The 14,562-nt window shown below is 33.3% G+C and overlaps 1 protein-coding gene across 1 annotated transcript; it reads right to left on the bottom strand.

The window, feature by feature from the left end:
- On the bottom strand, nt 11,094-13,677 carry LOC18586825 (pentatricopeptide repeat-containing protein At5g04780). The gene has a single exon (XM_007010390.2). The coding sequence runs from the start codon at nt 13,476-13,478 to the stop codon at nt 11,589-11,591; it is 1,890 nt and encodes a 629-aa protein (XP_007010452.2). The 5' UTR covers nt 13,479-13,677; the 3' UTR covers nt 11,094-11,588.

The following is a 14,562-nucleotide window of genomic DNA, read 5'->3' as shown; positions in this document are numbered from 1 at the left end:
GGGGTAAAATGGTCATTTTGGGTCTTGGGTCTAAATTTTTAAGTTTTTATGAACTTGAGTACCTTTAATCTTTGTGGACCTTTTCTCAGTGTCAAAAGAGTAAAAAGTTTGAGCCAAAGAGAAGAAGAAGGCAAAGTTAACTATGCAATGGCATTTTTATAAATAAGTGGAACTTTAGTCAACTATAGGATAAATATCCAATTTTTCAAGCACTTTCTCCTCACTTCCAGCTGCTTCTTCTTCTTCTTCTTCCCCTCCTTCTTCCTCACTAAACATTTTCCATCTTCCATGTAAGCTATCCCTTGAAACCTCCATAACTTTCTCAAAGTAACTTCAATTCTCATGCTTTTGCACACTTTTTCATAGGATTCTTTGCGTTTTTTCACTTCTACACCTCAAGAACCCTCAAAAGTCTTTCTTCAATACTTTCTCTCACTAGTTGGATGTTTTAGAGAGGGAGAGAGAGAGCCTTTCCAAATAACTTGAGGAAAACTCTTGAAAAAGAATTTAACTACAAATTCACGAAGGTGAGTATTGAGTTAGGGTTGATTTTTAGGTTGTTTATGATGGTCAATAATTAAATTGTAGACTGTTTTATTTTTGAAGGTTATTTATTTATTTCTAGTGTGACTAGAGTAGTGTGAATAAATAGTCAATCAAATGGTAATTGGAAGCTAGTTAGGAATAACTAGTAAAACTTGATTTAGGAAAATAGCTTTTGGAATAATATTCATGCCAATTTAGTTGTTGTGATGCTATTGTGTGTGATAGGTTCCAACGAGACCCCACATCTCCACTTGAAGCATTAGTGGAAGTTGGAGTCAATTAAAGAATCCACAAAGACAAGTGAGTGAACTTGCATCTAAATTGTTTTAGGAAATGCATATGTGTTTGAATGAATCATTTGAAAATTTTATTTGTTTTTGCTTTGAAATATACCTAGGGAACAAGCCCTTGATGAAATGTTCTTATATTGTGAAATGTGCAATGTGATTAGTTCATGTGTTCTTACATTATGTTGATGTGTATGTTATGCATTGAATGGTACTATTGTGTGATAATTATAACCGTGAGTGTGCGATGTGGGAGTGCACATGACGGTGCCGGTAATGTACGGTGTGGGAATGCACACGTCGATGATTTATGCCATATGCAGTGTGGGAGAGCACATGATGCTGATGATGATATTGTAATGTGCGGTGTGGGAGTGCACATGATGACCTAGCTATGTGCGGTGTGGGAGTGTACATGAGCTGAGGGAGAGTTGGGGTGATGTCGATAGTTGTATATATGTTTATATATGCTATATATAGAGAGGTTATGGAAAATATATTGTCACTGAATTGAATATTGAATGTTAAAATTTGACAAATGCTTTCCAATTGATTTTCACTGTCGTAAAAATGGATTTTCGTTGTGACAAGAATTCTTTTAATTTCATTGCCCTATTTCTTGCTGCAGCGAAATTTCATTCTCGTTGCAACGAGAAACTCTCGAGTGCTGGGGGCTTGATTAGCCCAGATTTTCGCTATAGCAAAAATGCATTCTTGCTGCAACAAGAAACTCTCGGGTGGTTGGGTAAAATGCTTGCCCGGGTTTTCGCTACAGTGAAATTCATTCTCGCTACAGCAAGAAACTCTCGGGTGGTTGGTTCAAAATTTTGCCTGAATTTCATTGCAGCGAGAATGCCTTTTCGCTGCAGTGAGATTCACTCTGCCTTGCTTGAACTCTAACGTAGTTTTCACTCTTTAACTTCATTGTTGATCATAGATCTTTCAATACTAAGGCAATGAATAATCAAGGGTTTAATTGAGGGGTTTTTAACAAGAAATTAAGCTAAATTGCATTGTTTTCAACATAACTGCATCATGTTTTCTAAAATTTCCCGTATTGATGCTTGTTCCCTTCCTATGTTCACTCACTTGGCTTATACTTACTCTTTTCAACTTCATGTTTTCAGATTCGAAGGCAGTTGGGACCTAGGTTGAGGTGTCTACGTATATTCATCTTTTGGTAGGTACCATGGCATTTAGTAGCTATACCTTCACCCAAGGTCACTTCGCTAGAAGTCAATGAGTCTTTTGCCTTTGTATACATACATGTGATGTAAATCACTAAAATACATGTCATAAAAAATATATGTTTATTTTAATTAACGTTGCCACTATGAGTTGGCAATGGGTGACATTATTTTGGATGATATAAATGTAAGTAGTTGGTTGCCATGTTATATTGCTGAAATAATTATACTTAAGAATTACAAAATATGGCATTTAAAGTGAAGGATAGAATGATGAATAGGATCATATAAAAAAAAAAAGGTTTGCTTGGGCTTAATGGGCTATGCCCATTAAGCCCATGAGCCGGTCATGGCTCAAAAATTGAGCTGTGACAATTCTACAAAAGAGAGGAACTAAGAAAAAATCTTAGGAAAGGTATTCAAAAAAATGATCATGGAAAGGATCACATTATTTGCTATGAATGCAAAAGACTTAGTCACACCAAATATGAATGTCTAGAACTCAAGATGAGCAGTTCAAGAAACATCAGGAAGAAAGCAATGATGGTAACATGAAGTGACAGTGATGAGTCACAAAATAAGTATGAAGAAAAGACTGCAAACCTCTGCTATATGGTACTTAATGATCTTATGAATGAAGATGATGCAGAGTCAAGTTGACAAGAATAAAATCCATAGTATCTTAATTTTAAATGTCTAAGTCACGAGATTTTCATAAAAGAGATATGTGTGAACCTTGAAATAGTAGAGAATAACACAAGTGTTGAAGAAAATCACAATAATCAACAAGAAGAAATTGAAGATGTCATCTTAATGGACATAAATTCTGCTCTATTAATTCCCAACATAGAAAAATCATCTGTAGAACGTCCAATATTTAATGGTGAAAACTTTTCTTAGTGGAAAATTCAAATGAGGTAGTTCATTCAAACATAAGAGCCTGAAATATGGAGAACAACTGAAGAAAAACCACTTAAGATGGTTAATGAAATATATACGTGGGACTTAAATGACTAGAAATTGTTGGAGTTGAATGCTAAGGCTGTGCATACTCTTTTCATTGCACTAGGGGAAAGAGAATGCAACAAAGTCTCTATATGCAACAGCGCAAAAGAAATTTTGGATAAGCTTGACTACTTGCATAAAGAAAAAAAGCTCAAAGATGGAAACTCTACAAATGATGATGAATCAGTCAATTTTCAACCTTCAAGACAAGATTGTCTAACAAACTCTTCATCTTGCAAACAATGCTCATCATTTGTCACGACTTAAACCCGAGGGCCATGACCGGTGCAAGGGTATTAGTGGGAGTTACCCTCTTAACCCACGCAATCCTAAAAATGAATAATACAAATCAAATACTCAAAATTACCACATGGGACTCATCACCATGGAACCACACATCAAACATACATGAACCTATTAAATCACACATGTTTATAACATAAAGGATATATATGTAGATCATATGAAGATAGGTTTATTGTGTACAATAATTAAAGAGGATTTTGATTGATTTGGTGTGGTGGCGAATGTCTTTGTATTACGTATGAAGAGACATAGGGTTGCAAATTTTGCATTTGTCAGATACAGAAAAAACAAGGCAAAATGTCAGATATAGAAAGGCAAGGGAGTCTAATCTAGCAATCGATATGGTAATGGTATGAATGTTACAAGAAGAAAATTATTGGTCAAAGCGAGGAGGAGGGAGGAAATGGTTAAGTCCAATGTTCCAAGTAATATATCTTCTTCCTTAACATATATGGGTAAATCTTTTAAGAATGCCTTGATGGGGAGAAAGAAGACTAAATATTTGCCAGTTCCGCCTAAGGTGTTGATAGAGAAGAATAGTTGTCCTATTAGCTATTTCGTAAACGTTAGTAAGAATGTGTATAACCCAAAAACTAATAAAGTGTGGATTGATTGGAACACTATTGGTACAATTCATGAGGGTTATACTATTAATGAGATCAAGAAAAGGTTGATGACTAATAGAGTGGAATTGTTAGCCAGGCTAGTAGGTGGTCTCAAGGTCTTATTAACATTTTACGACCAAATGGCAATGGAGATATTATTAGAGGATTATGTTGAATGCTTTGATCAATGGCTAGTAAATTTGGTTCTGTACGATTACAAAAAGGTTCATAAGGAATTTTGGTGTTGGGTTAAACTAGAATAAATTCCTTTATAGGTTTGGCATTTGAACCATTTTTAGGCTTTTGGTGATTCCTGGGGTGAATTTGTGAAAGTTGATGAAAGTACCTTGAACATGTATAGGCTAGACTGTGGTAGAATATTGGTATGGGTTCAGAGTCTTACATGTATGTTTTATTATACTACGCTAAATGTTGGAGGTGCTAGCCTTGAAATTACTTATGTTTTGATTTGACAAAATTGCATGATATTCTAGACTTGTTTACAAGCATTTGAAATGATTGAACACATATTTTCAACCTCCTAAAGTCATGCAACATGTTTGAAAAGCCTTTCATACTTAGAAGATATTACAAAGCTTTCAAACTTTCAATTTTTAGCTTAAAGAAACAAAGAGCAAGCATTTCTCAACTTAATATTCAACCACAAGGAAGATATAGTTGACTACACATGCAAAGAGGTTAAGAAACTTGAAGATTCTAGAGCTATAGTCGACCCTAGAACAGTTGTAGTTGGCCTTAAGGCAGAGAGGATGAGAAATTGAAGAATTTTGAAAGGCCCAGTTGACCCTATAAAGGGCCTAGTTGACCTTGAGGTAGAAAACATGAAAGAATGAGGATTTTTGGAAGCCTAAGTCAACCCTTCAAGTTATGATCTCAAAATTACAAACTTTCTGGAAGTGGATCAACTAAAGGACACTTGTATTCAACTATAGAATCCCTAATTTGAAATTTTGAATAACATAATCGACCTTAAAAGCTTTATAATAGACCTTAAAGGCTCAGCAATGGCTAGATTTGTTTCAAACTTGTGTCTAACAGCTCCAAATCTTCTAATGACTATAAATAGATGGCTTGAACTCATTTTAAAGAAAGATAAAAAAGAGAGAAGACAAAAAAAAAGCAAAAAAATCCTAGAGAAAAGCTTGACGTTCATTATTCATTTCTTGCACTCAAATACTAGTCTTCTTTAAGCATTCAAAGCCATTTATTACTATCTTTAAGCTAATATTCTTGTATTTATTGTGCCTTAGTTTAAACACTAGCTTACCAGCCTTGAAGAGGCCTTTATTGCTATTACTCGTTTATATACACAATTATAAAGGTTTTAGCTCATCCTTGAAAAGTTAGTGACAATTTGTGGTTGAGATTGTTAAAAACCATTGTGATGGTTTGTAGTTGAGCTCATTAAAAGTCATTGTGAAGGTTATTGCTTGATCTCGTGAAAATGCATTTATATGGGTTTAATGCTTGATCCTGTTTAAAAAGAATATTTTCTTTAGTGGATTCAAAACTCCTTGGTGAGCCAAGAGAAAAGATGTAGGCATTCAAGAAAGCCAAACCCCTATAAAAATACTTGTGTCTTGATTTCTATTTTTGCTTTATGATTTATTGCTTAAAATTGTTTAAGAAAATCACTTGCTTTGTTTGAGACATAAGTAGAAAATTTATTTTGAAAAATGTTTGATTTTTACACAAGGTAAAAATTCTATAGTTGATCCTAGGGAGGAAAAATGGAGGAAAGGCAACTATTTTGCTCTAGGATCGACTATGGACCTTTTATAGTTGACTTTGTGAAGGAAAATCAAATAAAAAGTGGACATTCGAGTCCAAGATCAACTATAGACCATCTATAATCGATCTTGTGCAGGGGAAATGGGTCAAACACCAAGCCTACTAGTCTAGGATTGACTATAGACTATCCATAGTCAATCCTATGCTGCCTAGTCAACCTAAAACGAAATTAAAAGTCCTAAAATCGAAATTTACCTCATTTTTCTCCTATCTCTTGTTCTCGAACCCATTTTCTCTTAAATTTCATACCTTTCAAAACCTTCAAACTGCATCAACAAATCTTGGATTCTAAGGGCTAAAGGTAAGGATTTTCACTCCCAAAAACTTGATTTTGATGATTTTCGTTGTTCTCTCTAAAAGCTAGAAATTTTTCTTGGTTTTCAATATTTGGTTGGATCTCTCCAGTAGAAGCTCATCAAGGAGGAAAAATAGGTAAAATGAGTTGTTTATTTATTGGGTATGAGGTTTGGATGAAACATTTATGGAAATTATTGAGAATAAGTGAAGATTAAATCTAATTGAAAATGGGAATTCAAGGTATTCCAAAATTATTATGGGTTTTGAGAGTATTGATGGTTGAATATCATTTTTTTGGTGTTATTGGAATAGTTGGAGTTTATTGAAGAAGTCAAATTTTCAACAAAAGGTGCTTAAAGGAAAAGACACACTTTAAGAGGTGGGTAGATGTGACGTTTTTAATTATTTTAATATAATTAAGCATGCTTATTCTATAACCTTGCATTAAAATGTATTTTGATGAACTTTGTGATGTGAACACTAGTTTCAAGCTTGTTTTAAGAAATCTAGATATACTATGTAAGTATGCTATTATATATTTAGTTTTAAGCATGGGGACCAAACATTTCAAATGTTTGAAACCTTGAAGAAAATCTATGCTAGTTTGTGACTTGTTGATAATTGCGAATATGCCTTACTTGGAAATGAACTTTGTACACCTACACTTATTTTATTTGAACCCTTTGTTCTTGGAAGGCAAAAGAATTTATCTATTCTTTTGTAAATGAATATTTGGACATTAGGAAACATAGCATAAAAATGTGTTAGTGGAACCTACTTGGGTTATGGACCTATAGCTAGTGATAGTAGACACTAACCATTGTGCACAATGCTTAGCTTTGATTGTGTAGTTAACATAGTTTTGCCCTTCTGATTTGGTCTTGTTGGTAGTTGACATGGTCCTACTCCAGTGATATGACTTCGTTTGGTAGTTGACATGGTTCTACCCTTGATTTGGTTTCATGGTAGTTAATGCGGTCTTACCACCTTTGATATACGGTCGATGGCTATCATGTATCCGACCACTTTGGTGCTACAGCACACTTCTATTTGGTTGTCCATGCTACTTAGTGCTCTATGAACTATTTGAAATTATCTTTGATACTATGGAATTAGAACTTGATATTTGTTTGAATTTTGGATTACTTGCATTTGTTTTAAGATTATTTTTGACAAATACTCTCCCGTTTTGCTTTTTCCCCCTCCCCGTATTTGCTCATAGAGTTATTTATAACTCACACATGTAAGATGCAATTGTTTTGCAAATCCATAGTTGCTTCCTTCGCTATCCTTTGGATAAAGTCAATACTTCACTCAGTGTTTGGTAGGTGATCATATGGCATCTAGTGGGTGTTAATCCTTTTATTTTTGAGTCGTAGTCCATTGGTCTTATTTGGGTTGGTCAGTTGTGTCTGACTATTATGGATAATATTTTACTTATATCTTGTATAAAATGATATGTATTTTGAGAGTTGCCACAAGATAGCTACACTTTGTATTTGCCAAAGGATGGCTATACTTGTTATTTTCTAGTTTAGATTAACCAAGTATCCTAGTGCCCTAAAACCCTCGTCGACATTGATCCATAGTTGTTCCTCCTCCTCCTCCATGCCTACTTGTAAAAGAGCTCTCAACTCTCTCTCTCATTTTCTTTACTGTTTAAACTATGCTTAACTTTACCATATTAAAATATTTTAAAAAGGTGTATTTACTCACCTATTTGGAGCGTATCCCACCTTTTCCCAACTTTTGACGAGTACTCGACTTCTCTAAAATACCCATTCATGACTTTTATTTAATAAGACTAATTACATTCATGAACTTGTTTTGGTTAAATAAATACATAGAATAATGATATATTGTAATTCAATAATTAGGTAATATTCGTTTAATCACATACAAAATACATGTTTTAAGTTCAATGTTGTGAAAAAAAATAAAGAATACTTTTGATAAATTAATTTTTTTATTAATTAATGTACAAATTAATAAATTTTTAAGTTATCAATTAAATAATAACTTGATTAATTAATAAATTTAACAATGCTAGTCCGATCATTAACGGTATTTATTAATTTATTGTTATCTAATTGACATGTTATTTGCTTGTACTGTCATGGTACTAAATCTGATGATGTTGCATCCAAAAATGATGTCTCTTGATTGTCCCTCAAACTAATATTGTAATTTGATTGGAAAATCAATTATCCCTTTCTGAAATCACTTTAGAAAGTGGAAATGGATATTCTTCAAAATCAAAAATATGATATAGTGATTAACGTTGATTCACCAAAATTGATTCTAGATATTGCAAATTAGGTTTAAAAGTTAAAACTATATTTGCATAATTATTACATCATTCTTGTATGTTATGTTAGCATCGCCATGTCAGTACAATCAAATACCATGTCAGCAAAAAAATTTAACACTGTTAATGATTAGATTTCAATTTTGGAAAATATAATGATCAATTTTTATAAATTATTATACAAGGATTCAATCCACTACTTTGACAAAGTATAAGAACTAATTATATAATTTGACCAATAATTTTTTTTCTTTTGATAGGAAAGCATAATACAATGTTAGAAATACAAAATTCAATATATGTTATCTATATATAATTCATTTTTACAATTCAAGTTTATTGACACAGAAATTTTTATCACTATATTGGAAAAGTTTTGATGTAGTGTTGAGTATTAAATTGGTATCTCTAATGAATATATATGATCATATATCGATTAAAATTCTCATATCATAGTATGAATTTTTAGAATTGGAATTTTCTCATTTAATCTCATGGTGGTCACTAACTCTTCTTGACTTTCCCTATAGTATTCATGGCAAATGATATAGCACATGCAAAGCATCTGAAAAGCATATATGACGAGATATCATATCCATCCATAACAAAATGTATGCAATTGACATTGGAAATTTATATCTCCTCGTTGGCAAGCTAGTCTTCTTTTCTCTTTTTTGAAGAGGCTTGAGCACTTATACTTGGTAAATGATGGTATTGGCAATTCCATTCCCCCTTAATCCTTAATACTCTTTTAGACTTTGTTTGGTTCAAGGAATGGGCATTCCATGGAAAATTTCTCCTATTGTCTTATAATTCACCTATTGTCCAGATGACAACACTAGTGTACTTTGGAAGTGAACTTAGAAGACATGGACAAAGTTAGATTAGACCTTTATATACATTTAATATTGCTGCTTTGATCTTTTTAATATTTGGCATCAATAAAGAGTATTTTAGCCCAACTGAAATGATTTTTGTCAATTTTTGCCATATGTTTACACATTTGTAAACATTATTTAGGTAGAAGATACAATTTTAGACTGTAATTTACCTTGTAATAGAACTAACAGCAAGAAGTTGACAAGGCGCAAAAAAGGTGATTAAGTAGGTAATCTTCAGGGTGCCTAAAAAATGAGGTGAACATGTTTAACAATCTGCATATTCCTAGGTCCAATTTGAATGGATTGTAGATATCATAGCTTTAAAGCATTACTATATGCTTGATGTGTGCATCAAATACATATATTTAATGGGAGATTAAATACCTAATTAGACTAAGTTTGACTAGGTTTAGAATCAGATTTAGGTATTGTTTAGTTATTTTATTAGTTTAGTTTAATTTATGTTTAAATATTTATTTTAAGTTAATAATGTTAGTTTTATGTTATTCATATTTATTTTTATGTTTTGTAGGAGTAGGATCAAAAATAATTTCAATTGGTGAAGAAAGGTGCATAATGGACTGGTGCTCTGTTTGCATATGTTTTGGTTTTTCAAGCATATCTCTCACTATAAAAGTCCAAATGACACGATTTTTTATCATTAGAAAGTTAAGAGGCAAGACTACAACTTTGATGTATACCATTTTACCCAGTTCTGATCGAAATGTGGTCAAAATTTTTGTTGAAGTGAAAGTTTTGCACCAAAATAACAAAATTGAGCAGAACCTTTAAGAGCTGCGGCTCTGGAAAATGAGAGCCGCGACACTCACAGAAGTTTCCAAAACGAACAAGCTTATAAGATTTTGGAAGCTAGGGTTATTGGAGACTATTTAAGGGCTTTTTTCAGAGGTTTATGGGAAGAGGCAACAAGTAATTTTTCTAGAGAAAAAGAGCCAAAAACAAAGCAAGAAAGCAAGAAAATTGGAGGGAGAATTAAGATCACAAAGCTTCAACTATTAGTTTTCTCTCTATACTTTTATGTTTTTCTTATTTTCTTTGACTTGGATTAATGACTAATTTTCTTTAGATAAAGTTTTTATAGGATATTATGAGCTAAATTTATTTTTCTATGATTGCAATTTAACTCACTTGCAATCTAAATTTTTAATCTCTTTCTTACTATCTTTAATGAGATTTGAATTGTTTATTCCAATTTATTCTTAATGCTTTTAATTACTTGATCATCAATTAAATTGATCTAGGAACCTAAACAAACTTAGGAAAGGGAGTTTAGAGTAGACTAAGGTTGAGATAGCATATGATCATATTAATTGATTTGTGTATAGGATAGAGATATACATATATGTCATATGTAGCCAGAATTAGAACTTGAACTTAATGAATCTGTTTTAATTTCAATTCAAATAGGAATATAAAGTTTTAGTTAAAATAGATATTTTTATGAGATAAGTCGTAAGACCCTTATAAAAAATTGAGAACTCTAGGTTAGCACTTCAATCCATTGAAATAAGTTGAAGAAGAGAAGTAAAATTTAGATGTAGTGTGAGAGATATTGCAATCTTATGCTTGTTTGATATGATCTTTACTCGAGTTATTATTACTTTGATTTTTCTTTTTAGTTTAAATTTTGGTTAATTAGTTTTAGTAAATTAATTAATTTTTATTATTTAGATAAAATTAAATTGTTCTAATTTTAATACTTAGTAAAATTTTAAATCAATTCTTTGTAGAATCGATACTTAGCTTGCTTATATATTATATTTTCAATACGTATACTTACGTAGGTAAAAATTTAACTGACAATGCCTATGTGGTGGCAGGAGCAATGCCTGTTACAATTGAGCTTAAAATAAAGCAGAGACAATCACATAACCTTGTCAAAATTCCTCCATGACTTGCACTAACGAGCGTCAGAATGTAAATCCCACAACCTACGAGAGGGACGCAGACAGCGAAAGTAAGAAATAGCGACCTTCTGAGTTAAGTTGAAAGACAGAAGGAAATATAAATGACAAATAAACATTATATCTCCTCAAGGTTAAATATTATGGTGAAGATTTCTAAGATCACTGACGGCATCCAAAGTCCTAACACATCCAATCCTGTTGCTCCAGCATGAGAAGGTTCGATGTAATATATATACACTGACATCAGGGAGAGAAAATCTGGCATTGTATCAAGATACTGAAGACCTGATGAATGGCTTGTTGTGGTCTCCTAAAACTTTTGCTTACAAACACCCAGACTCACCTGAAAACGGCAAATGGATTGTCTAAACCAATAAACTTGTTACAGAACGGAAATGGCCATATTACACTCAGCAAACTGAGATATCACCAAAAGTCACCACAAGAGCAACAGCCATTTCTAAAATGGTGAAATCTGTTTATATCCCTAACAATGATTTCCCTCTGTGTAATGCTAGATGCATGCTTCATAAAAGAATGGCAATCCCCACATATCCTGAGATTCTTCATAATTCGTATTGGGGCAGTAGGAGGTAGGCAAAGCAGCCCAAAAGCAAGCGCCAGTTTCTCACTGTGTTGCTTTAAATGTTCTTGCTTTCTACTCTCCTCCACGTCATGGAGGTCATGTTCAATTTCAACTTTATAACCAAGGATCTTCATCTCTTCCATCAAATTATCTAACTTGGAATAAATTTCAGCAATTCTGGGGTGATTTATCTCTCCAACCATAAACTTATGGATCTTGTCCCTGATTGCAATCCAACTCTTACCCCTTTCTTTTTTAACCGTACTTTCTTTAAGAAATTTCCTTGCTCTTGCAACTTCCTCCCATTTTTTGTTAGCAGCATATATATTTGAGAGCAAAATATGGTTTCCAGCATTATCTGGTTCCATCTCAAATAAATGCTTAGCTGCAACCTCAGCTAATTTAAGATTGCCGTGGAACCTACAACAGGCCAAAAGTGAACCCCACATAGAAGCAGTGGCATCAAAGGGCATCCTTTCTATCACATCGTAAGCTTCAGAAATCTTTCCTGCTCGACCAAAAATATCAACCATGCATGAATAGTGAATGACATTAGCTGAGACATTTTGCTCTCTTATCATGAGGTCAAAGTATCTCTTTGCTTCATCAACCAAGCCCATATGACTACATGCGGAAAACAGAGAAATATATGTCACTTCATTAGGGTAGAGACCTACCTGCTGCATTTTCTCAAATGAAATCATTGCCTCCAAGGCACGAGCATGTTTAGCAAAGCCAGAAATCATTGTGTTCCAAGAAACAACACTTTTCTCTTCTATTCCAGTAAACACAGTATAAGCCTCTTCCACACTGCCACATTTAGCATACATATCCATAAGAGAGGAAGCCACAAATATGTTTGAACCAAATCCAGTTTTAGATATAATAGCATGCACCTGTTTCCCTTCGATCAAAGCAGCTAAACCTGCACAAGCACATATAATGGAAGAGAACATAAACTGATCATGCTCCAGTTCCATTATTTGAGCTCTATGAAACAACAATAAAGCCTCCTCAAAAAGCTCATTCTGAACATACCCAACCATCATACAACTCCATGTAACAACACTCCTCTCTTGCATGCTCTCAAAAACCCAGCTAGCATCCTTTACCAAACCAGACTTTGCGTAAACATCAACTAATGCAGTTCCCACAAACATGTTTGAATCGATGGCAGTCTTTATAGCAAAACCATGCAGCTGTTTGCACTCAAAAACGGCACAATTTGCAACACAAGCGCAAAGAACGCTTGAAATGGTGAATTCACTAAACGGGTTTCCTCCTTTTTGCATAAACATGAAAAGAGTTAACGCTTCTTGAGCCTGCCCACGCTGGGCATATGAACCAATCAGCGTATTCCAGGAAACCAGGCTTCGTGCTGGCATTTCATCAAACACTTTGCGGGCGCAGGACAAAAGACCAGATTTACTATACATATTAATGAGAATGTTGGATGTTATAGTGTCTGCTTGCAACCCAAAATGGATTGTCAGCGCATGGCATGCTTTCCCAGGGATGGCTGCTCTGTTTCTTGCACATAACTGTAAAACGGTATGCAAATATGAGACCTGGGTACAACACATTTTTCTCCATGAAAGGTCCTCCGGAGTTGGTGTCTCAAGTTCAGCAGCAGCAGAAGAAGCTACTCCCAGGGTAGAAAAGTTGTTAGAGAGGAAAGTATAAGTATAGACGTGGTAGAGATTCCTCCTGTACCTATACAAGGTGTTCATCTAACTGTTTACAGTATGTTCATGGTAAGAAAGGTAAGAAAAAATTTCACTCGGATTGGCTCCTGAGTTATGAACTGGTTATGACTTCTCACTTAGAGCATTTTTGCTAGGTTTGCATCCATTTTCTATCCAGGGCTTTTACCATTCGGAGTTTATTTAGCAACAGTATTCTTATTCTTGAAAGATAAATTTAGTTAAATGGCAAAATCATCCTATTCTCTTGTACCAAGAAACAAAAAAAAAAAAGAAAACCCTGAAATTTGCTCTTGGGATCAGTCTTTTAGTGTCAAAAACCATAAGTGTAGGAACTCTAGATGGCTTGTAAGATGAATGGTGGATTTGAACTTAATGATGAAATCATAATTTAGTGTTCAAATGATTATTGGATTAAATGTATAATAATAGTTGGCTCTATAGAGGCCAAGACCAATAGTAATAATGAAAAGAAGCGCAATGTTCTACTTCTCTTTCATTTGGTAACAAACGGCGGAAAAATTGAAATTTTGTCTCAAATGATGTTGTGGTTGTTTGTTTTAAATTGTTTGTAACTTACTTTCTTGGCATCACGTCACTAAACGAAGATGGTTTTGGGATTAAGAAATATGTAAAGATTTCTTTTCACTTAATAAATATGTCTTTTTAAATTGAAGATATAAATTCGTGATAATTGATATAAGAATCGATTCACTTTTCATTGATTTGAATCTCTATGAGAGATAAGCATTGAGATAAACCAAAATCAAAATGGATCTCTCTATTTTATGGGTAAAAGAACCCCTGCAATGAGAGTGTTGCACAATTGTGAGAGAATGTGTATTAAGAATTCCACATCAATAAAAAATAAAATGAATCTTGAGCAAGTAAGCATCTTCCTACACCAAAAAAGTATATCTTTAAAAGTTGAAAATGTAGGCTTATAACAAATTTTCATAAGAAGTTTTTTGAGCTTAATATTTATTTTTTATGCTAATAAATGTATATATATATATATATATATTAAGTCTTGTTATATTAATCGGGTTGGATTTAAAAACAGTAAACACAAAAATAACATAACAAAGCTTCAACCAAAAACCAATATTAA

This window comes from Theobroma cacao, chromosome 10 (assembly GCF_000208745.1).
Source record: "Theobroma cacao cultivar B97-61/B2 chromosome 10, Criollo_cocoa_genome_V2, whole genome shotgun sequence".
Classification (NCBI taxonomy): domain Eukaryota; kingdom Viridiplantae; phylum Streptophyta; class Magnoliopsida; order Malvales; family Malvaceae; genus Theobroma; species Theobroma cacao.
This window is presented reverse-complemented; position numbering and strand designations above follow the sequence as displayed.

Bases quoted from the DNA above. Each gene is read 5' to 3' on its own strand.
- LOC18586825 (XM_007010390.2), bottom strand. From the start codon at position 13,478: ATGAACACCTTGTATAGGTACAGGAGGAATCTCTACCACGTCTATACT.